General features: G+C 42.4%; 1 protein-coding gene across 2 annotated transcripts in view; it reads left to right on the plus strand.

The window, feature by feature from the left end:
• Nucleotides 1-22,379, plus strand: part of SLC15A2 (solute carrier family 15 member 2) — a 65,817-nt gene that overhangs the window by 4,648 nt on the left and 38,790 nt on the right. Inside the window, exons 2-6 of one of the 2 annotated variants that reach the window (XM_081188620.1) lie at nucleotides 3,164-3,210; nucleotides 7,662-7,749; nucleotides 9,658-9,799; nucleotides 11,618-11,710; nucleotides 15,181-15,280. In XM_081188620.1, coding sequence (XP_081044746.1) covers nucleotides 3,164-3,210; nucleotides 7,662-7,749; nucleotides 9,658-9,799; nucleotides 11,618-11,710; nucleotides 15,181-15,280 — 470 coding nt within the window. Of the gene's footprint in view, nucleotides 1-2,726; nucleotides 3,211-7,661; nucleotides 7,750-9,657; nucleotides 9,800-11,617; nucleotides 11,711-15,180; nucleotides 15,281-22,379 lie in introns of those variants that run through there. The other variant, XM_081188619.1, reaches the window with a different exon arrangement.

The raw sequence follows: 22,379 nt of genomic DNA on the forward strand, positions 1-22,379 counted from the left end.
ACATTTGGTGTTTCCCCACTGCTGCCAGCAGGAGCCAAATATGGAGTTATGGCAGAAAAGTTCACATCCCAATCACCTTGCAATGCATGTTGCAAGTGCAGTGGTACCTTGGGTTACAGACGTTTCAGGTTACAGACGCTTCAGGTTACAGAGTCCGCTAACCCAGAAATAGTGCTTCAGGTTAAGAACTTTGCTTCAGGATGAGAACAGAGATTGTGCTCCGGCGGCACAGCAGCAGTGGGAGACCCCATTAGCTAAAGTGGTGCTTCAGGTTAAGAACAGTTTCAGGTTAAGTACGGACCTCCGGAACTAGACAAGCAGCTGCCATTTTTAGCAGCAGCCTTGCGTCAGATATGAACAGAAGAAGCAGCCTTATACTGATTCAGACCACTGGTCCACCAAGCTTAGTATTGCCCTCACAGACTAGTAGCAGCTCTTTAGAGTTTCAGACTGGGGACATCCCCAGCTCTGCCTGCAGATGATGAGGATTGAATCTGTGCTCTTCTGCATGCAGAGCAGATGCTCTTTCACTGAGCTACAGCTGTCCCCCCAATGAAATTGCTCTGTCCAGAGACAGGGGCAGTGTGAATTGCCTTTTTAGTACGAATGATGTTGCTTTTTGTTGTTGGACGTAAAACAGCCAGTAAAGAACTTGCAGGAGGGCCAGGAATGGCATGGGGGTAAGGCCTTTGCCCTCCCGGGTCATCTTGTGGCTATAGATATGCCCTTTAGCAAGTCGCTGAGCACTTGTATGACAGACAGCAGCAGCAGCAACAAAAATGACAGAGATTTTTGCCAAGACTGGAACAGCAGAAAAAATAATAGGGGTGTGTGTTCCTATAAAGTTGTTCACCTTAAAATGCGACGCAATGAACAGCAGCAAGGAAAGAAGGGTTCTACATTACAATAACAAAACAAGGAGCAGATAAAACAAAGGCGCCCTGGCCGTGGGTGTCCCTGAAGGGAGCGATGCAGTGGAAATAATGTTTGCTGTTTCGGTATTGATTGCAGAGGTAGCATGCAATTTGATCTTGGGGCTGATAAGAAATGAGAGACTGTGAACTTCACGTTGTAATTTGGTTCTGGTATGGTTTGTGCTTGTAATACATTTGTCTAGAACAGGGGAGAGGGAACTTTTGGCCCTCCAGATGCTGCTGGACTACAACTCCCATCATTCCTGACCAGTGCTTCTGCTGCTTTGGGTTGATGGAAGTGGGAGTCCAGCAGCTAGGGGCATCTGGGGGCCCTCCAAAATTTCAAGGCGTGGGGGCCTGGCCCCCTCAAAATCCCATGGTGGCCATGCGTGTACACTGTGAGGTATGTTGACATCATTCACACAAGCCGTGCAGCGTGCGTATGACACATCAGCACACTACACAGCATGCGCGAGTGACATCAGCATGTTGCACGGCCAAGGCCCTCTCAGTCATGGGGCCAAGCAGGCACACTTGCCAGCGACATCTGGAGAGTCACAACTTAGCCAAAGTAGGACAACTGGAAAGATAGATTTATATCCCAGTCCTCCTTTGCCCAGGCAGTAGAATCTCCTGTACACATGCAGCTGCAGAAACTTTGATCACAGTCAGGATAGACCCTCGTGTGAAGCCTAGAAAGAAGTGATCCTGCTTCAGGCAGCACCATGAGCAAAGGCGGTTTTAGGGTAGCACAACTGGTGCAGCTGCCACAACAGTGCTGTAGCATGGAGCCCGAGAGGCGGTGTGGGGCCAAATGTTGCTGTTGCACAGGGCACTGCTGAAACTTGAGAGCCCAAAGTCTGCCACTGCGATAAAAAGAGGAACTGATGCCTGAATGGTACAGCAAGATTTTTAAAAGCCCTAGGGGTAGGGAACCTTATTCAGCCCAAGAGCCACATTTCCTCATGGATGATCTTTCAAGGGTTACCGGTACTTACCAGTGGTAGGCAGAGCCCAAGGCAAAAGTGAGTGGAGCAATGCTGTGACTCTTTTCCTTTTGTCCTGCATGTTCTCACAGTGGGAGATGAGGAGATATAAATTGATGGGTTTTTATTTTTACAGTATGAGCAAAAACCGGGCAGAGGCCAATATGGACAAATAAATCTGGAGGGAGTGGATTTTGAGGGGCTGGGCATCTTACACACTTTTAATTATACACAGTAGTTCTAAGCTTCCTGTTCTCCCCCACCTCTTTGTTCAAAAATGGTAAGTCCTTTGTGAGATACTAGGGTTGCTAGCTAATCTCCTCCTGTGGAGCAGGGTAAGCTATAAACAACCCTGCAGGAAGCATCTCACAAAACACAAAAACAGTTACATACAAGCCCTGCCCTTATCTCTGCAGAGGGGTGCATGAGGAATCCATTTATTACCTATACTAGTAGCCTACGGTGGCTGCACAGATAAGAGACTATTAAAAAGAGGGTCAATCAAAAGAAATGTGAGGAGCTCTTCGCAGTTATTTATTTTATGTATGCATTTATTTATTGCTCTTATATCTTGCTCTTCCTGTGGCAAGCTTATTGGGGAGCAGTTTATTAGTGAGATATCAGAGTCTTTTAAAGCCAAGCAGCGCCTAAATAGCAAATGAGCAGCAGAAATCTAAGTGTAAGCCACACAGAGCTCATTTGCTCTGAGCTCTCAATGCATCATTTTGCTTCAGCCAGCTAGTTTCAAATAGGCGGGGATGCCTGTGGTTCCTGCAGAATAAGCCTGCTATTATAGCAGAGATGGCCCAAAGCCACAAACCTTGCCACTAATTATGAGTTTCAACATTTGGAATAGGGATTATCATTCAGTATGCATTTCGCTTGACTCAACACAAGGGTTACTCAGAGTACCTGAAGTGTGCTCAGAGCAAACGGCACACACAGCCCTGCCTGCAGGTGCTGAGGACAGCCCTGTGACCCTTGTGATTTAGTGACAGTTCCACCAGCCCAGTTTAACTTTGCTCTTCTCCTTCCTCATGAAGCTGTCCTCCTGCCTCAGCCTGGCAGAGAGAAAAATGTGCACAATCAGGGTTAACTTAAATCTGAACTAAACTCCACTCATTTGGAAGTCTTCCCAACCAACTCACCACGACAGCAGAGAGTTGTGTGAGGCAAACTGGGGAGGGAAACAGGAAAGGCATAGGATGGACCTCTCAGGGAGAAAAGAATCTAAGGAGACTCTGTTCACTTTTATTTCTGCAGGAGATAATCCTTCAGAAGGAGTTTGCCCTCCTGAGAAAAAGTCCCCGGTAAGTATTTGATCTGTCTTGGTTGGGGTGTGGTGGAGGCTTGTATTTATTTTGGGGCGAGTTTATTTTGCTGTTTCTTTCAACTTCCCTGGAACAATTCTCGAGAGCTTGCTGCTCTCGCCTTCCCCTGTTGTGCTTTGGCCTCAGACAGACAAGCACCATTTCTTGCCTAGGGTTGGTATTAGCATTAGAGATTCGAAACGAAATTCTTTCTTGCTAACCTGATTAATGTACTAGAAAGGCAGCTCAGACAACAGAGGAACAAACCCGAGCCAATGGCTTCTTTGGGAATTACCACTTCTTGGAATGCATTTCCCAGGCAAAAACAACACTCTTTTGAAGGAAGCAAGAATGATATACATAGAGGGGGAGGTGAGCCTGCAGCTTTGCTTGCTGGATTTCAAAAGTGGAGGCAGCTTCCAATTCAGCGGCAATATTTTGATATGGGTTAGTTCTATTGTCAGAATTTCCACTAGATTTTTTCTCCTTCTTTCCCCTCTCTGAGGATAAGTGCTCCTGAGCCTTTCTAGCTTATTCAAAAGCGCACATTTTATTCTCCAGACTGTATTTGTAGAGAGCTAGTTTAAAGATTGCTGCAAAAAGAATAGATACGCAATGGTGAATTAAGGAAGAAATTAAGGTAGATGTGCAGTCAAGCACTGGAGTAGGAAGTACATAACCTTCAAAGAACAAGATTGTGCTATGTATATTTGTAAAAGTCAAAAGGCTAATGAAGAGGAACATACATGATGATACAGATGGAGAGGGGAAACCTTGCTGGTTTTTAGTAAAACAAGGGGTGGCTTGGTGAGTGCTCATATGTTGGAATGTCCTCTCAATCCATTAAAAAAATTAATAGTGTTAATAAAAATGAGGAGTCATGGGGAGAGGGTCTAATTGGGTCACTCAGCAGCATGACTAGGGATAATCTGGAAAAGTGTTCTGATTGAGGTTTTGATCAGATGAATTTCTTTCACTGTATACAGTTTTGTCATTTGTGCAGATTCAAGGATGGATACAGGAACGCATTAGCATTGACACCTGTGCAAATTCATAAGTTAATGCTGTAATTACCTTAAGGAATGAGCCAACATAATTTTGTGTTGTTCCCCTTAATGTCAATATCCACTGGAAGAAACTATGGGCTATAAACAAGTCAAAGTGCAAGTAGATAAATAGGTACCACTCCGACGGGAAGGTAAACGGCATTTCCGTGTACTGCTCTGGCTCGCCAAAAGCGGCTTAGTCATGCTGGCCACATGACCCGGAAGCTGTCTGTGGACAAACACCGGCTCCCTTGGCCTATAGAGCGAGATGAGCGTGCAACCCCAGAGTCGTCCGTGACTGGACCTTCTGGTCAGGGGTACCTTTACCTTTACCTTTAATGGTTTAAATTTTTTTATTAAGCCCTGCTCCCACACACAAACACAAAACTGGTGTTTGGACCTAGATTATGTGATCATACTCCCCCCCCTTAAGTATTATAGGGAAGCAAGCTCACAACATTCCACCATGCCCATCAGGCATACCTGTTCCAGTGAATATAGTGTCTGAGAAGGTCACATCTGTACAAAATGCAATGTGTGTAGGCCTGAAAAACGTTCAAGTTCCCTCATACATTCTGGGAATTGACCAAATTGCTTGTTCTCACACATACAGGTTGGTTTATGTTTATTTGTGTTTACTCTATTCAAACATTATGTCACATTCGGATGCCTGACAAGACAGGTTTCCCAAATAGACAAGGTGGGAAGGAGTGATATGCAGGATTGAAAGCAGTGGTGGAAGAAGTTTAGCAAGGCCACATAAATCTCCTCAGAACTTGGGAGGTAATTGTTGCAGATTAATAAACAGATAAAATCAAAGGTTCCAGAATAAAGTGTTCTGGGTTAATAAAAATTATTTTCAAATATTAGAACCAGGGCTTCCAGACCTCTATTTCGTCTACTAACACAAATGAACCTGGGCTGCTAGTAGAAGGAAATTTCAAGGGGGAAAGCGATGGGCAAGAGAAGGTTTAAGCACCCTCTTCCTGCCTATCACTTCTCTGCTGCAAGTTGCACCTGCCCAGAACTTCTTTGCAAGAAGCAATCGTGTCTAGGTTTGGAGGCACTGGAGGTGGAATAGGTAGTTCTGCCCTCGGCTGAAATGTAAACACACACTTGGTTAGGAGCAACTTAGAGTTTCAGTTCTATTCTCATTAATGAGGTGTAGGGTTGAGAGAAAAATTTGATTCAGTTCACATTTAAAGGTGAGCTTGCCTAATCCGTACTTTCTGAAACTATGACAGTACCAAAATACAGCCATCTTGCAAAATTTGTCTTTCTCTGGATTCTGCAATGCAGTTATCCCAGTAAAGAAAATAACCAACTGATATGGAAAGCTGAATTCAAGATTGGAAAACTGGGAAACTGAAATGGACAGATTCACCCATCCCTAATGAGATGTGTCTCAATCCTCTTTAAATTCCACAGTGATCCTGATATATGTGCTTTCTGGTTCACATCATACATTAACTTAGAAGGAGAAGGGTTTCCCTCTTCTTCTGGCATTGATGTGTGTTGTTCTGCTAAGATGCATGAAATGATGCTAGGTAGGTGCTATTTTTACTTTGAAAGAAAATAATTGCTCATTGGATAATGACAGATGTTTGAATGAATCCAAACAGAGTACAAAATAGGGGTTAGTACTCAGGAGCATCCTTGGCATGCCTAATGTACTAATCCTCATTTTGAATTCATCCAGGTTTTTGACAGCATGATGACACTCACCTGATTAGTGAACACTCCTGATAGGAGAGCAAAAATTCTCCTTAACAGAAGTTCCAGTGAACATGTGCTGGATGGAGCAGGATTGCTGCTGCAGACTCAGCATTTTATGAGCATGTATAGAGAATCCCTCCATGTAGAACTGTACGTGTGGAGGGCTTTTTCTGTGTGTTCAGCAGCTTCTGATTTCCAAAGAGTTCATGCAGGAGCTCACTGCACATATTCACATGAATGCTTGTTGGTTGGGATAGAGTCTTCTGAGGAAGTGCAAGTTTAATTGTTTTGTTCATATCTGCAGTGCCTAAATATAAATTTCTAATTTCTAAATTTGGGCCTTCGAATTCACCTAACCAGCTAGTTGCTGTCAGAAACATGTCACCAGCACTGGATAGGCTGTTTATCCCCCCCACTATCAGATGGGTTTATGTTTCTCCATAGGCTATGCTGTCTCTTTTATGTCCTGAGATAACACCACAAAATGATGCAACAGCACTCTGGGGAAAATGCCAGCTAACATTGTTTCCTTGTTTTACAGCGAAGCCTCACAAAGTTGAGGACAAAATGAGGGCTTGGCTCTGAATGCAATATGAGTGTCACGTTGCTTCCAGTTACATAGTAATCCTTTTGCGTGTGATGTCTGGAGACCTGTGTCTTACCGACACTGGCATTATCATTTTCTTCCCCCTTTTTGTTTATTTTTCTGTTGATGACATAAACTACTGGATAGAACTCATTACAAACTACTGGATAGGTGGAACCCAAGCATGCTGGGATTTGCTTCGTGGTTAGAATTAATCACTAAATGGAACAAATTGAACTTTCTAGAAAAGCAGTTGACATCTGCCCTGATCACTTCTGATCCACAAAAATTCTTCCTCCTCTTTTCTTTCTTTCTTTCCTTTTTTTTTGCCAACAGCTGTTTTCCCTCACATAAGCTGTCCCTTAGACCAGGTGGTCATGTAATTATTCGTTTCGTTTCATTTATGGATCACTTCCCATAAAACATCCCAAAGCAATTTAACAGTGAAAAATATCAATAATATAAAAACAGCAATAAGAACAATTTCAAGTCCAAGGCAGATAAGGACAGGGATTTTTTTAAAAAATCCACATGTAAAGGGCTTGTTGGTGAAGGAAGGTCTTCCAGGTGTGCTGAAAAGGTAATGGATAAGGTATGTCTGATATGTGATTGGCGTTCCAAGGGTAGGTGCTGCCTCGTGAAAGGCCTGGTTCTCCATCATATGGAAGACGACTCCTGATGAGAAGGTGTCTGCAGGAGGCCCTTTCCCGTAGAGTGCGGTGACTGGGAATGCAAGGAATGAGTTTGAAGAAAATCATGAACATTTGTGGTTCCTGTTTATCTAACTTGCAAAGCTGCAATTATGCCTGCTATAGCTGGAAAATTTATACAGAGGGAGAAATATATATTTCAAACTTATTCACCTCCATTTGACATTCGTTCACTGTGCTGATTGTCAGCCTTTGGGCAAGCCTTTGTTTATTATAAACTCTGTATTTCCTTCGAATCCCTTCTCTGGGGACATCTGCCAATTCAGTATTGAATTATAGGTCTGTACATTTGATTCTGGGATTCTGCGTGCTGTGCGTCATTATGTCAACTGTACATATGACCGAAGGACAAGTTTTGTATGACACTACCTTTTTTCTGGTTTGCTTCTTTAGAAAGTATGTGGTACCAATTACCCTCTCAGCATCGCCTTCATTGTGGTGAATGAGTTTTGCGAGCGCTTCTCCTACTATGGCATGAAAGGTGTGTGTTATATCTTTCATCATTTCTCCACAGCTTCTCAGAGAATAGTTTGGCTCTCTTTGCAATTTGTTTTGCCTTTAGGATGATAAAAGGTGGCCTGTGGGTGGGAGGAGAGAATTAATAGTAGGAATTATCTGAAAAGATTCCTTGCCTTCAGATCTTAAATTGCCTCAGATATCTCAGCTGTCTCTGATACGTGTACACAGTAACAGGATAGACTGAAAGGTTATAAACATGGTGCCAGAGGCTGCTTCCAGGTGGGTGGCTCCTGAATAATTGCACTTCTGCTGTAAGCTGCAAGTGAAGTTGCACTTGACTTTCCACATTATTGGGAGTTCTGAACTTTTTCTGTGTCTGCATGCTGCTGTGTTCTGTACACAAGTGCTCATGACATAACTGCTGTGGGTGGGGCCAACTGAAGCTCAGCACACATCTACTAAAACCCTTGCAGCAGCCATTTTGTATGGCCCTATTTTTAAAACCTTGTCTTTTAATAAGCTCTAAAATTCTTTCTTGCCTTTGTTAATGAATGAAAGGCATAGTGCTATAACACTATAATGCTGTTTTGTTTTTGTTTTTTAAAAAAAACTATTTCAGGAATACATGTATACAAAAAAAATCACCTCTCTTGACTATGTAAAATGGGAGCCGTGTACATTTTGCTAAAATTGCTTCGGTCAGAAAGAGCATTATATAACAAATTTGGTGTTATAGTGCTCTAATTCTCATTCATTTTTTTTAAGTGCCATAATACTACATTTTAAACAAAAGATTTAAAAAATAACCTTTCTGATCGCTGCTATTTTAGCAACATGGCAAACATAGGTTACTGGTAGGAGTTTCAGTGCTTTTAAATAACATTAATACACACACACACAGAGAGAGAAAGAGAGAACCAAATCCCCAAACTTTTAAAAAGATAGAATACTAATGCTAATCTACACCTGTGGAGATTGCATCACTCTTCTATTCTTCTGAAAAATGTCAGACTTTCTGTCTTCTGAGAAAAGGTGGGAAGAGCCACAGGAGCAATAAAGGATGAAAGCATTGTGTGGATGTCTCATGAAAAGTGTGCAAATGAAGCATCAATTCCACATCAAGCACCCATTGTGACAGCCCACTTGCGCAACTGCTCGTCCACTAGTAGAAGCCATATTCTTAGCCATAGTGCAATAGCCCAACTCAATGAGTGTTTTGTGCTTGAGTAAAAAGTTTCATAACCTCCAACTGAATGTTATTATTATACTTGGTGACAGTTAAGCTTATGCATTACTATTTGTGCTACTGCTCGGACATCAACTCTCAAACTGCTTGCACTAAAGTTATGTTGGATCTCGCCCCCTGCTATGGAAGCTCTCTCCTGTCTCTTCCCTTTGGGGACAGTAATATGGAAGCAGAACTGGAAGCTGGTCAGCAAGGGCTACAATCTCTGGAGAATGACCAGGAGCATATAGGGGAGAGAAAGGAAGAGTGACAGGGAAAGGTCTATTGGTCTGACATCCAGGATTGCTTGCTTTTCCTCTGTTGGAGGCTGTATGCTTGTATCAGTGGGATGATAGCTAGAGACTGAGAAAGGGCAATTTGCTCATCACTGTGTTTTCATGGTAGTGAAAGCTGAGCCTCCTTGGGTTTCTTTTGGTCATTGTTGGCATCGGCCTGCCTCAGGAGACAATGGAAAAGTTGCGCCTTCAGGGGTAAAGTCAAACTGTTGGAGAGTTACAGAGCCTGGTATGGCTGTAGAGTTTTCATGGTAGTGAAAGCTGACCCTCATTGGATTTCTTTCTGTCACACCACTGGTAAAAGCACAGAGCCTCTTTCAGGAAAAGAAAATGGCAATTATTGTCACACTCTGGGGCTCACACATTGTTTATGAAACTCATTGCTTTTGTCTTTGTTTTTATCCCTCAGCCGTTCTGACTTTGTATTTCCTCTACTTCCTTCACTGGGATGAGAATACATCCACCTCCGTCTACCATGCCTTCTCAAGTCTGTGTTACTTTACACCTGTCATTGGTGCCCTCATGGCTGACTCTTGGCTGGGAAAATACAAGTAAGAATACAATATATTACATCTTCAAGTGAAAGATGGGAGAGGATTTTTTTCAGCTTACATTTTAATGCAACCTTGTTTAATGCAAATTTGTGAAATTTGTGGTTCTCTGAATTTTGCAATGCTGTTCTCCAACCAAATGATGTGTACAAAAATGGGTATGTTAGGGAAATGCATGCATAACAATGTGCATATTAGTGAAAATAACATACAAAAGTGTTTCATATATTAGCGGAAATATGCTTGCCAAAATATGTGTTTTAGGCAAAATTGCATACAAATGGGTGGATATTAGGAGAACTCTGATGACTTTTCAACAGGAATGAAATTTATAACAAAAGCAAAAATAGACTCAGAAATGTGGAGAACTGAATTTACGTTTGGAGTAGTAAGAAACCTGATAGAAACCAAAATTCATGAATTTGTCCATCTGTACTTCAGGTACATAAATGACCCCCCCCCCAATTAATTAATGGAGCAAATGGGGCAGTTTCTAGTTGATTAATAGTACTATTTTTAGAAACTTTTGATATACATTATCACAGATTGCCACCTTTGTTTGCCATTGAATTTTAGTGTGCCTTATGAACTTGCCTATGCAATGAGATTTTTGTTTGCACTTTGATTGGTCTTTGCACAATTATATCCTGGTTTAAGAAATCTCCCCCTTGTCCAGCTCATATCTAGCACTGGAGGTAGACTGGGAGAAAGGTGCTTAAAGCAGTGGAATACAACTGAGGTTTGGGTGGGTACGTGGGGTGTTTGCTTCCATCCCTTATATAGTCTTTTGTCTTTCTCATGTACAGAGTAGACTCTTGTAAATAGAAGACTCATTTTATACAGGAAAGTATGCAAACAGGTATCCAAACAACGGCCTTGTCATTTCTAGCTGGGCTCCACTGACTTCATTAAGGGTTAATGCTGGCTCTGTCTACTCGCACATCTAAGTATCCTAGCTTTCAGTGGCATTTATGTTCAGCTAAATTTCTCTGGATTGCACTGAAAGACAATCATTTAGGGTGTAGGACACCAAGCGCTGCTCTATCAGGATCTGTGTTCAGTGTGTTTGGGGTGGCACCTCCATATTATTGCTAGGAATGGTTGAGGGCCAGCTCCATCATTAGGCAGCATGAAGCGGTTGCCTCAGACAGCTGGCCATGGGGGTGATGAAAAGCTAGCAAATCAACCCATTGTTTAATTTAATTTATTACTCCAGGGGAGAGGTGTTTGTAGGATTTTAGAGCTTTCGTACCATTACATCCTGTTACTCCCCCCCCCCCCCCCGCACACACTTTGGTTTTATTTTGCTGCTGTTTTAAGTCTGTTTTTGTTTATATGGTGGTAATTTATTTGTGTACTTTGCCATATTAATTTTGACTCTGGGCTGCTCAGAGAACTTTTTTTGTTGTTGCTATGGATGGAACATAAATAATTTGTAACTGAAGAGAATAAAATTGGTCTGCTTGGGTTCTGTGGGCTTGGGAAGTGGAGTTTGGGGACACCATTTGCTGTTCTGTCCCTCAGGCAGAGAGTGTCTTGGGCTGGCCCTGCTACCACAAGTGGTGGGAAACAGAGCAGCTGTGTCTGTCAGTGCCGTTGTCCCAACTTTCTGTTCAGCTGCAGCTTTTTCTCAATGCTTTGAAGCATGATGGAGAAAGAGGAGTTTCAGTTCTGGTAGAGGGAAGAGGGTAACAGAGAAAATCCTTGTGCCTTCCCTATCAGGAAATACAGACACACGTTCTGTTTTCAGATTATAAATCATGCCACTGCCTTGGGCTGATAGCATTTCCTTACTTTTTTTTCTCTTTCTCTCCACAGAACAATCATTTATCTCTCCATTGTTTACGTTATTGGGCACGTGATCAAGTCCGTTGGGGCGATACCGAGTGTGGGAAACCAAATTGTTCATGTGTAAGTAATGAAAAGACGGGTCTGCTATGTTTTGATAACATTATTATTAATTGGCTTGTATTAAGGTATAGATCATTCACGTGCACCTTGCAATACGTAGTTATGTGGTTATTTCAGGCCTTTTGTTAACGCTGGCACTGTGTCCTCCATCCCAAATCAGGTCCGGACATCGTAGCTTTGAAAGCTGCTAGCACCTTGTGCTAGGCAATCCACCAGTCTTGCGTCTCGGGGGGCAATGCATTAAGTCTTGTGCTGTACTGGCATAGCCTCCGTTCATTTCCACGGCGAGGGTGAGCACTCCTTCAAGCAATGAGCCCTTAGAAAGCGCTTTACGCATGAGCTGCAGGCAAACCTCTGTCCAGAGCCACATGCTTCAGAAGCTCATTAACTTCAGCTGTTACTTATTTTTTAGCACTCTAAGGTTTTTCATTTTGTTTAGATCTAAAGCCCAAACCTGGAGTGGGGCAGGGGGGAGTAAACCACCGTTTTAAAAAGTGTATGTTTGGTTTTCTCAGAAGTGAACGGTATAGGCAGGCAAGGACAGAGTCCACCTTAGAATCCTGCAGAAGTCTTGTAAGCTGACCATCACAGCTGGTTGTATGGAATGACCTAGGGAAACCAGGCAGGGCATTTTCATGCCCACTTCAGCTGCATTTGCCACAGAGGGAGGGAAAGACGTTGGGGGTGGCGGTGGCTCCCATTCAAACTGGGAGTTTATTTAACGACAATCCTGGGACTTGCAGGGGAGGGAACATTTAACCAGCTGGGGAAGGGTTACCCAGCATGGAAAATAGAGCGTGCCTCTGATCCTGCCTTGAAATTGTGCCAGTTCAGAATGCAGGTGTGGAATCACAAATTCAGATGCTCCCCTCATGTCAAAAGCTCTCTACACATGTCAAGCAAATTCTTCTTACACTGGCTGGCAGCAGTTCTCCAGGCTTCGGGACAGGGAGTTTCCCCAAGCCCTACTTGGAGATGCTGCAGGTTGAACTTTTGCATGCAAGGAAGACCCTTATCCACTGAGCTACAGCCCCTTCTCAGTTATTACACCAGAAACGAGCATACAGAACACCACATACAGTTCTTTGCATTCCAGACTTTTGCTGCTGTTGTTTTTAAAACTGCACTCTTTTGGCCCACAATGTTCAAGGAGGCTTATAAAGCCACCATGAAACATCCTTATCACATGAAAAAGTATTACGTATTAACAGCAGAGTCAAAAATACACCCGCAACAGCACAAATCCAAATGCCATCCAACAGATAACCCCAGTTAATCACTTGGAATGGCTTAACTTTTCAACAGCTTGCCTAAATAAATAAGTTTCTCAAAGCTCCCAAAACCACACTAAAGGAGCGCATTAGCAGACTTCCTTTGGCAGCTCATTCCAGAACTGTATGATGTAATTTTTCTGAAGGTTTGAATCAGGCCTTAGGCATCATTCCCACTTCAAGCTAGTGGTGTGCTAGCAACTTTCTTGCCAAATCCCAGGCAAGTGCAGCATGCATATAAATAAAGCAGGGTTTCCCCAAACTTTGGCTGGCTATGACATAGATAATTTTTTTTTCCTGGGCTGAAACTGGTTCCCTGCCATGGCTGAAAATGGAGGCACATGAGTACTGTGATATTCCAATGTTTTGGGGTTTTTTTAAAAAAACACCAGTGTTATCAGAATGTTTAAAAAATACAGTGTTATCAGGAGCAGGACCTGCCTTGTTCAGACCATTGGTTCATCTAGCTCTGTATTATCTATCTAGGCTGACTGGGCAGTGGCCCTCAAGGGTTTCCAATAGGGAACCTTTCGCAGTCCTGCCTGGAAATTCCAGCGAGTGAAAACGGAACCTTCTGCATGGAAAGCTTGTGCTCTTCTACTGAGCTACAGCCCTTCCCAGAAGCAGACAGCAGTGTGTTTGCCTGCCATGGTAACAGGCCCAGCATCAGCATGGAACCCACTGGGGCTGATACCTGGTTTGCTCTTCTAGCACATTCTGTCACTACCCAATACCTACTACCTGAAAGTAGTGGTCAGGGACAAAGTGACAGGTTGGTTCCCAAGGGTCTGGTGCCAAGTAAATCCACTCGCTATACAAGGGTGGAACTGGCTGTCTCATCCGCTTCACCTCACACTCATGAGTGGGCTTAGCTGGTGGCAGTTCCATGGCTACCAGTGAGTTAGAGTGAGTGCAAAGGGAATAATAATAATATTATAATAATAATTTATTAATTATACCCTGCCCATCTGGTTGGGTTTCCCTAGCCACTCTGGGCAGCTTCCATCAGAATATTAAAATACAATAGTCTATTAAATATTAAAAGCTTCCCTAAACACGACTGCCCTCAGATGTCTTCTACAAGTTTGGTAGTTGTTTTACTCTTTGACATCTGGTCGGAGGGCGTTCCACAGGGCAGGTGCCACTACCAAGATGGCCCTCTGCCTGGTTCCCTGCAGTGAGGGAACCGTCAGAAGGCCCTCAGCACTGGACCTCAGTGTCTGGGCAGAACGATGGGGGTGGAGATGCTCCTTTGGTATACAGGACCAAGGCCGTTTAGGGCTTTAAAGGTCAGCACCAACACTTTGAATTGTGTTCGGGAATGTACTGGGAAGGTGAGGCTGGCAGCTGCAGTAGTGCTGACGCTCAGAGGAGATGGCTCTGAGGGGGGGGGTCAGTCAGCACTAAGGGGTAGTCTGCTGAGGGAAGGGCCCTGTAAAATCTGAAACCAGGCTTGAATGGTGATGCTTCTGTGATTTTCCTGCACTAATCAGCCATAGCAAGTGCTGCTTCACAGACTTCCAGTGCACCCTCAGGACAGTTATCGCTGCCTGGAAAGTGATAGAGAAAGTGAGAGGGTGGTTTCTGCCCAATCCAGCATGATGGTTTGATTGCTTCCTCCCTTGTGGCATACCAATCTCTCTGGTAGCACACTTTTGGGGATTCAGAATAAAGATCCCACTTGGTTATTACTCTCTTTCCTAGTTGGGAAGCAGTTTAACTCATGCAACTGGCCTCACTCACTCCCACTCACCCCGTATTCAGCCCCTTCTTGCAGAAAAGCAGGTGTCACACACCAAGTGTGAATGGGCCTTCAGTAATGTGCTTCAAAGTATTCTGGTCCTCCACTCAGGGTTAATCAGGAGTTTGCATGCAGATGAAGGTGATGGATGGTTGGGGAAGGACCCTGTGTGAGAAGCAGGGAAGGAAAGATCTCCCAGACTGGGAGGCTGGGAGGGTTCACCTCTTTCTGTGTGGGACAAGTTAAGATCTACCTGTAAGAGAGGACTTTGCATTCTCCTTTTTCTCTTTTTTTCTGTTTAGATTAGTTTATTTTTTGTTGTAACACATCATGAAAGGTCTTAATAAAATTTTATTGGGGAGAAAAGTATTTTGATATGCAATGTAGTTGGGAGGTGCTGCTATTATCCCTACACACACCCTTCCGTGGTGCTGAAATGTCTCCATTCCTGTTTGAAGGGTTCTGTCGATGACTGGCCTGACTCTGATTGCTCTTGGAACAGGAGGTATCAAGCCCTGTGTGGCGGCGTTTGGTGGAGACCAGTTTGAAGAGGAGCATGTAAGAGTTTTGTTTCTTTTATCCATGTGGTTTCTTAATGCTTTTTTAAACATAGCACTTAGCAGGGATGGTTAATCCCTGACCTGTGGGCTGTATCTGGACTCCTGAAGCAATTCATGGTGGTCCCGAACTACCACTCCAACAATTTGCCTTCTTTCTTAAAAAAAAAAAAAAAACCCTTATAAAAAAGGGTTGTCCAGCAGTTGACATTATTAAGTCCCACCATTTCTCCATTGATCTGGTACACAGCGGGGAGGGGGGGAGGTGCTGTTGCTTCTTTTCACCTTCCAAAGGGTCCCTTCTACATCTGACCTGGCATCATTCTTTGAATGTTGGTGACATTGTTAGATAGTCTCAGAGAGGTTTGGGAAACAGGGAGGAATGCTCTTTCCTGTTTCCTTTCTAAGACCTACTGACAGTGTTTCTGCTCCCCATGGCAACAATGGAACAGGAGCAGGCCCTCTTATGCCAGCTTGTCTCCCTTCCTCTGCTGAGTGTGTGCCTGTATATGTACGCTACCTGTTTATCACCTTCTGCTGAGTGTGTGAGTGTGTGCACTGCCATGCAGCCCTTGGAATGGCGGTCAAACTTTCAATGTGACTACCAAGCCCCCTCAAAGGGTTACTCACCCCTGGCTCGTCATTTTTAATAAACAGTCAAATGCAATGTAATGAACATGCATTCTTGACTCATCCATGCAAAAGAGACGATAGCAAGGTTGCCTATATAAAGGGTAGCTTTGGTTATTACTCAGAAGCTCTGTCCATGAGAAGTGTGCAACTTGCCCATCCTCTGTCCACATCTAGGGAGCCTAGTAAGTTGCCTTATGCCATGTCGTAGGCCTTGCCTAATGTAATCAAGCATAGTTAACCTCTGTCTGGCAGCAGTGCTCCAAGGTCTCAAACAGAGCAAGGTACTTCTCACCACCTGCTACCTGATTCATTTTGCTGGAAATGCCAGTGGCTGAACCTGGTGCCTTCTGCCTGCAAAGCATAAGCTCTGCCTCTCAGTTAAACCTTTCCTCCCACACTTCTCTGACGCCTCTGAGGAACAAGCAGGAAAATATGCAGGATTTGGTCACTGTTGCCAAGTATAGCTTGAGGTCTCTTAAAACATGGGCATCTGTGGAAACAAAATGGGATGTCATTGGACAAGCGCCACCTGAAGTTGCCTACTTCCATTTAGTCCCTCCCTCCATATCTCAGAAAGCATCATCAACGGCACAGATGACTGTGAGCTGCGGTGGTTGGAACTGAAGAAGCAGCAAATGGAGTTCCTGCATTCCTTTGCCAAAACTTTGTGCATACAAGGCAGAATCTGTTTCCTTGGAACCTGTTTTTCCACTTCTTTGCCACCACTTCCCCTAAGGATACTCTCTCATGCCATCACGGAAGCTGAGCTGAAAACAACTCTCTGAGCTCTTGGACATTCCCATTACCTACTACCCACCGTGGCTTCATGGAGATGTCAAATAGGCCTAAATGGACCACTGTCCAAACCGAGAAGGAAACTCTGGCATTAACAATGAAGGAAACAAGTTGAACCTATGCAACAAAATGGTGCAATATGTCTTTCTCACATAGCTCATGAAACCTAAACAATAGGATACCTTCAGGATATTGAAAATTCCTAGCATCCCCCTAAAGCCTGTTTGTTAATGATCAGGCAGGCAATAGTTTTGATCAAACATGAGATTGCATATTTTCACAGCCCTGCATATCATCTCTGTAGCTGTGGATGGATGTACTGAGTTATTTTATTGCATTTTGGTTGTTTATGTTTGCCTGTTGTTTGGGGGGTGGAATTATGTAGTTAGCATCTGGGCCTATGTCAGAAAATAATATTAGAACACAGATAATCATAGATTTAAGGTATGTGGAAGTATCATTGTTAGGCAGAGAGCTGACAACATAAGAATCACACAAATCATGTAATTTGGCTGGGGAAGGGAAAGACACATAAAAGATTTGTTTGAGTTTAGAAAAAGTAATTGTAATTGACATTAGGAATCTTCCTCTGCTTATCTCAAAGTAGCAGCTCCTGAGGGTTATATCATTCCCAGAAGTGCAACATCTATGACTAATAATAATTAGTAATATTTTGTAATCAACTTCTAATTAACAACTAATTAGTATGTGATTATAACAAGAACACACAGCACTTGTTTTCAAAATGCTTTACAGATTCCCTCCGAATTAATCACTGTGCTCTTGTCTGAGAGGTTAAGTATTACCTTCCTGGGTTAAGTTGATCTTTAGAAGTTGTTAAAAGCTAATCATTAATGGAGACGAGGAGACCTTTGAATGTTTCACCCCAAAATTCCAAACTCTGAATGAAGAAACAGTTGTTTTCTTTTGGAAGATCATTATCATGTGCACTCTGCTTCAGCTGTGTATTCCTTAAGGAAGATGTACTAAGGTTCACTTCATATGTAGGAATGTAAGCAGGCATTGATTTGTGTTCTGTGTTCATCGTACGCAGTATTGTTTCTGCTCTGCTGCATGTCAGCATCCAACAAAAACTACATTATTCGTCTTGCTGTCCACTGTGGTGGAATTTTACATAATTAATTACATTCTTGTTACATTATTCAACAACATTCCTTCCAGTGCAAAGGCCATTTATTGCAGTGCAAAGGAAGCACAGTGCAAATGGAAGGGAACCCCAGCAACAATTATGCAATCGTTTGCAGGCTGAAAACAACCACAATGAATACCAATCCTATTCGCTGGATTGATTTCCATTCTGGACATGCACTAAATAAGCAAATGTCATTAATTTCCCTTCCTGTTTCCATTCCCATTAGAATTCTCCAACATCCCTGCGAAAAGCAGGCATGTGAGCAGACTCATGTTTCTGCTTTCCGCGGGTTATTTGGCCTGCAAAAAGGAGCAAGCTCATGCATTTACCCTGCAGGTTGCTGTGCTTCAGTTTAATGTGCGTAGGTTCCAGATGCACACTGGGAAGGGAAATAACACTTGTCACACTTGACTTCTGCAAAGAAGGCAGGGGTAGAGTATCTTTCGCAGGGACTGGGACCTTGGTGTTCATCCTACAGAGCAAGGGTGACCTGGCAGCTTTTATATAGGCAGCACCGCATGGTCTGTTCTAGCCTACTGCTGTGAAGAGAATTACTTGCTGTCTGATGTGGCTCTTTTCCTTGTAGTTCTCCTCAGGCTGGAGCTTGTTAGAACTCACAGGATGCCTACCTGCTGCAGGCCACAGATTTAAGGCTTACTATGGGCTTAAGTCAATGCGCTTTTATCTTGCAGGCAAAATCCTTGACGTCCCTTCTTTTTGTCACTCAGCTTTATGTCAATTTCTTGACATACTGTTTAAAATGAGCCACCCCAAACTATCCAGTGTATTGCAATGTAACTTTCTGTCCCTGTGTCTTAGGACCACTTCTCCCATTATGCTTTAAAGTAATGGTACATTATGTCAAGCTGGAGTATATATTCTGTGGCAGGGCAGGTAGGATTATGTGCAAAAAAAATGTGATTGAGAAGCTTGTGTACATACACAAGGCGTTGCATTTCTGTTCTTTGCATCAAACATTGTATCAAATGCCTGTATGGACCTCTTTAGGTACTCATGGGCTGCAGCCAGCAACCTTGGCTAGTTAAGGGTTCCAAAATTTATGTATGCTGTTGTTTATTTATTTATTTTTTAAAAAATAATATTTATTAAACTTTTCCAGACAGTAAAAATTACAAAATTATAAATAAGAATGTAAAGAAACATAACAATAATAAAAGAGAAAGAGAAAAAATACAAAAATAGACAATGAAGAGAAAAAATTAATAAAAAAGAGAAAAACAGTCAATATTTTCATGTCATATCTTTCAATTACTTATTTCCTGACCTCCTCACACACCCCTTTTCTGTATTCCAATTCACATAGTTAGTTCAGCAAATCCTTACCCTCTATCATTTATCTTTACTTATTATCTTAACCTTTTATAACTATATATTTCCAACCATTATCAATCCACATTTACATATTCTTATTATGTATGCTGTTGTTTAAACAGGTACTTCAGATATTTAGGATTATAACTCCTATCTGCCATCAGTCAGCTGTTATGGGAGTTATAGTCTGAAACATCTGGCAAAGACTGCATCACCATACCACCTATGATCCCCTCCAAAATCATAAGGTGTAGAACTGTCCTTACTCTGCAAAATAACATGTACAAATAAGAATTTCACTACCACTGCAAGATGATATGTCATTTCCTCACCCCCACTACTGCCACTTAACAATATAATTCATTTACACACGGTGGGGAGTTGTGCTTAAAATATTTGCAGACTGGTGTCAACTGCTACCTAGCCTACGAAATTCACTTCAAGATAGATGTAAATTGTGGAAATTGTGTTGAATTGTTGTAGTGCTGGTCATTCTGAATCCTGCTCCAGAAATTATGACAAGCACATTGAAAGAAATTTGAATGCATTTCAGAAATCTACCACATGTTCACGATGGATCCCTCACCTCTTCCCCACATTATTCTGTTTTCACATGATACCTGTGTTCTTGGGATATTTTAACACTTTCATGACAAACCATCTCTCCTGCAGTATCAACTTTCATGTCAAGACTTTTTGCAGCTTTGAACTATTTGCAACGCCATTATGGATGAAAGAGACAATAGACTCCCCCAAATGTTGTGAGTCCTGTGAGCTCTCTTGCTCCAAGCAAGTGGTGAACTGTCTGCAACCCACTGTCTTTGGGATATGAGAGTGGCTTTATGACACTTCTGCATGCCCAAGAATGACTATGCATGCAGCTTTACAAGCTCTGTGCTGCAGGGTGACCTCAAGCAAAATATTCATCTGCAAGAATGACTACAGCTTTCAAAATGCAGTGTGATAGAGTGTGCAAATGCATGTGCACAAATATCCAGTGTTTTGAATTAAAGCAAATAATTGAGAAAGCAGCATGGAAGTACATCAGGAACTGAAGGGATTTCAAAGCAACCAACAGAAATCCACCAAAATCCAATTACACCGGAATCCAATTCTTGGAACCAAGAAAATGGCATTGACAATGGGATCTCTTCTATAGGCTTCACACTTGGATTGACTGACTCAAGATTCTCTTTCCTTCCCCTCCGTGGCATCAAGATTATTCAAGAGATGTACCAGATGTGATTGCTCATAATGAGACGTACATTTACATCTTAATTGTGGACTCCCAAGTTGGGGAGGCATTTAGGTGCGGAAGATGCATGAAGAACTACGCCAGAATCAAAACAAATATGTCAAGGGGCTCAGGCTCATGCACTGCCTTTTTGGAAATTCACACCTCACTTTATGGATGCTGCTGCTGGGAAGTAACAAAGTGGGGAATGATCTTTGAAGTTTTTTTTCTGCAGCTGCTAAGTGTTGACAGATGCAGTTGCTCAGCAGGTGCCTGTGCATGGTCTGTGGGAGGTGGAAACCAGTGAAGTCATCAAAACTGGTTAATTCAGGCATAAGATGCTTTAGGGATTTTGAGCCTGGTGATCCTTTCACCTTCCCTCGAATCCTAATGAGATCTCTAAAAAAGTCACCAGCCCATGATATCCACAGTACAGCTTTGAAAGTCCATGCGAATGCTGAAATCACGCTTTCAAAAGCTTGAGAATGACTGCTGACAGAGCTTTAAGGCTATAAGGTCCTTCATGCAGCATGGACCTCAAGCAAAATAAATAACTTCAAACAAGCTACATGCCAAGAATCCCAAGTGCCTTCACAATTTCAGAGTCCATCTTGAATACCAGAAAGCACCAAATGTATAGCAATATGCTAAAGCAAGTGGAGGTGGTGCATCATTTACATCAGTCTGTATAGGCGCAGGCTAGAGATAGGGGAGAAACTGGATTCAGAAAGTGCCAATTTATCAAATTGGCACTTTCTGAAACAGTATGAGATCTGAAACAGCCATCCTTCAGAATTCACATTTTTCTAAATTTTGTGATGCAGTGCTCTAACCAGCTAATGTATACCTTAAAAAAGGCATATATTAGGTAACAGTATGCATAAGCATGAATATATTAGTGGAAATAACATTCAATAATTCATTACATTAGGAGAAATTGTTTGCAAAAATGTGTTTATTTGGAGGAAATTCACACATGCAGAAGAATTTCACGAGGATTTAAAAGAAAACAGAAAATCCACAAATTGCTGCTGAAATGTAGAGAATTGATTTTAAGAAGGGATCAAAACTGACAGACCCTACTATCCCTAGTCACAGTCACCAGGAAAAGCACCAAAAATGGTCCTACACAGGGACAGCCAAGGTGGTGTCCTCCAGATGTTTGGGACTATAATTCTCATCATACTCAGTCAATGTAGTGAAGGGTTAGGGATGACGGAAGGTGTAGTCCACATGTTGGGACTCACCTTGGATAACCCCTGTCAAACAGCAGTTAGCAAATCTTGCTCAGTCTTCGGTTTGATGGATAGTCTGTAAGGAATCAGTGTTGCCTTCACATAGCAGGTCTATGGTCCGATAGTTGGTAGTGGGGATTATTTAGCTCAAGGGGCTAATAGGTAAGTGGATGAAACAGTAGCACAATTTGTCCCTTAACAAGCAAGTTAAAGAGTTATGGTGAAAAGTTGTTTGCAAAATCTTAATATTTATTTTCATTACTTGTATTTCTGTATATATAATTAGTAATCCGGAAACTAAATTCAACTGCAGAAAATTACATTTGCTATACTTAGTGTGAGCAAAAAGGTTTCTGTGCATACTAATTATGGTCAACAGCTCTTGATTTTTATAATTAAGCTATAGGGTAAGCTTGGACTTTTTTCTTTTCTGTTTATAGAAAATGTGGCTAAGCCATACTTCCCTTTCAATATTACTGTATTCACTCAAAATGAAATTCAGCTGTTTCCAGATGACCCCAGTTCATCCTGATTTGTTTATAGGGAGGCTAGATGATGTCAGCTATTCACTGAACATTGAATGTGGTGAGGTTAAACAATGCTGCATTTTCCCTGTGACTTTCTTTGTCATAAAAAGTTCATGGGGTGGGGTTTGTTGTGCAGGACCTTCCATACACCTGTAATTAGACAATCATAATTTGCCAGCATGTGATTTAAT

The sequence above is a fragment of the Podarcis bocagei genome (assembly GCF_964188305.1).
Source record: "Podarcis bocagei genome assembly, chromosome: 1".
Taxonomy (NCBI): Eukaryota; Metazoa; Chordata; class Lepidosauria; order Squamata; family Lacertidae; genus Podarcis; species Podarcis bocagei.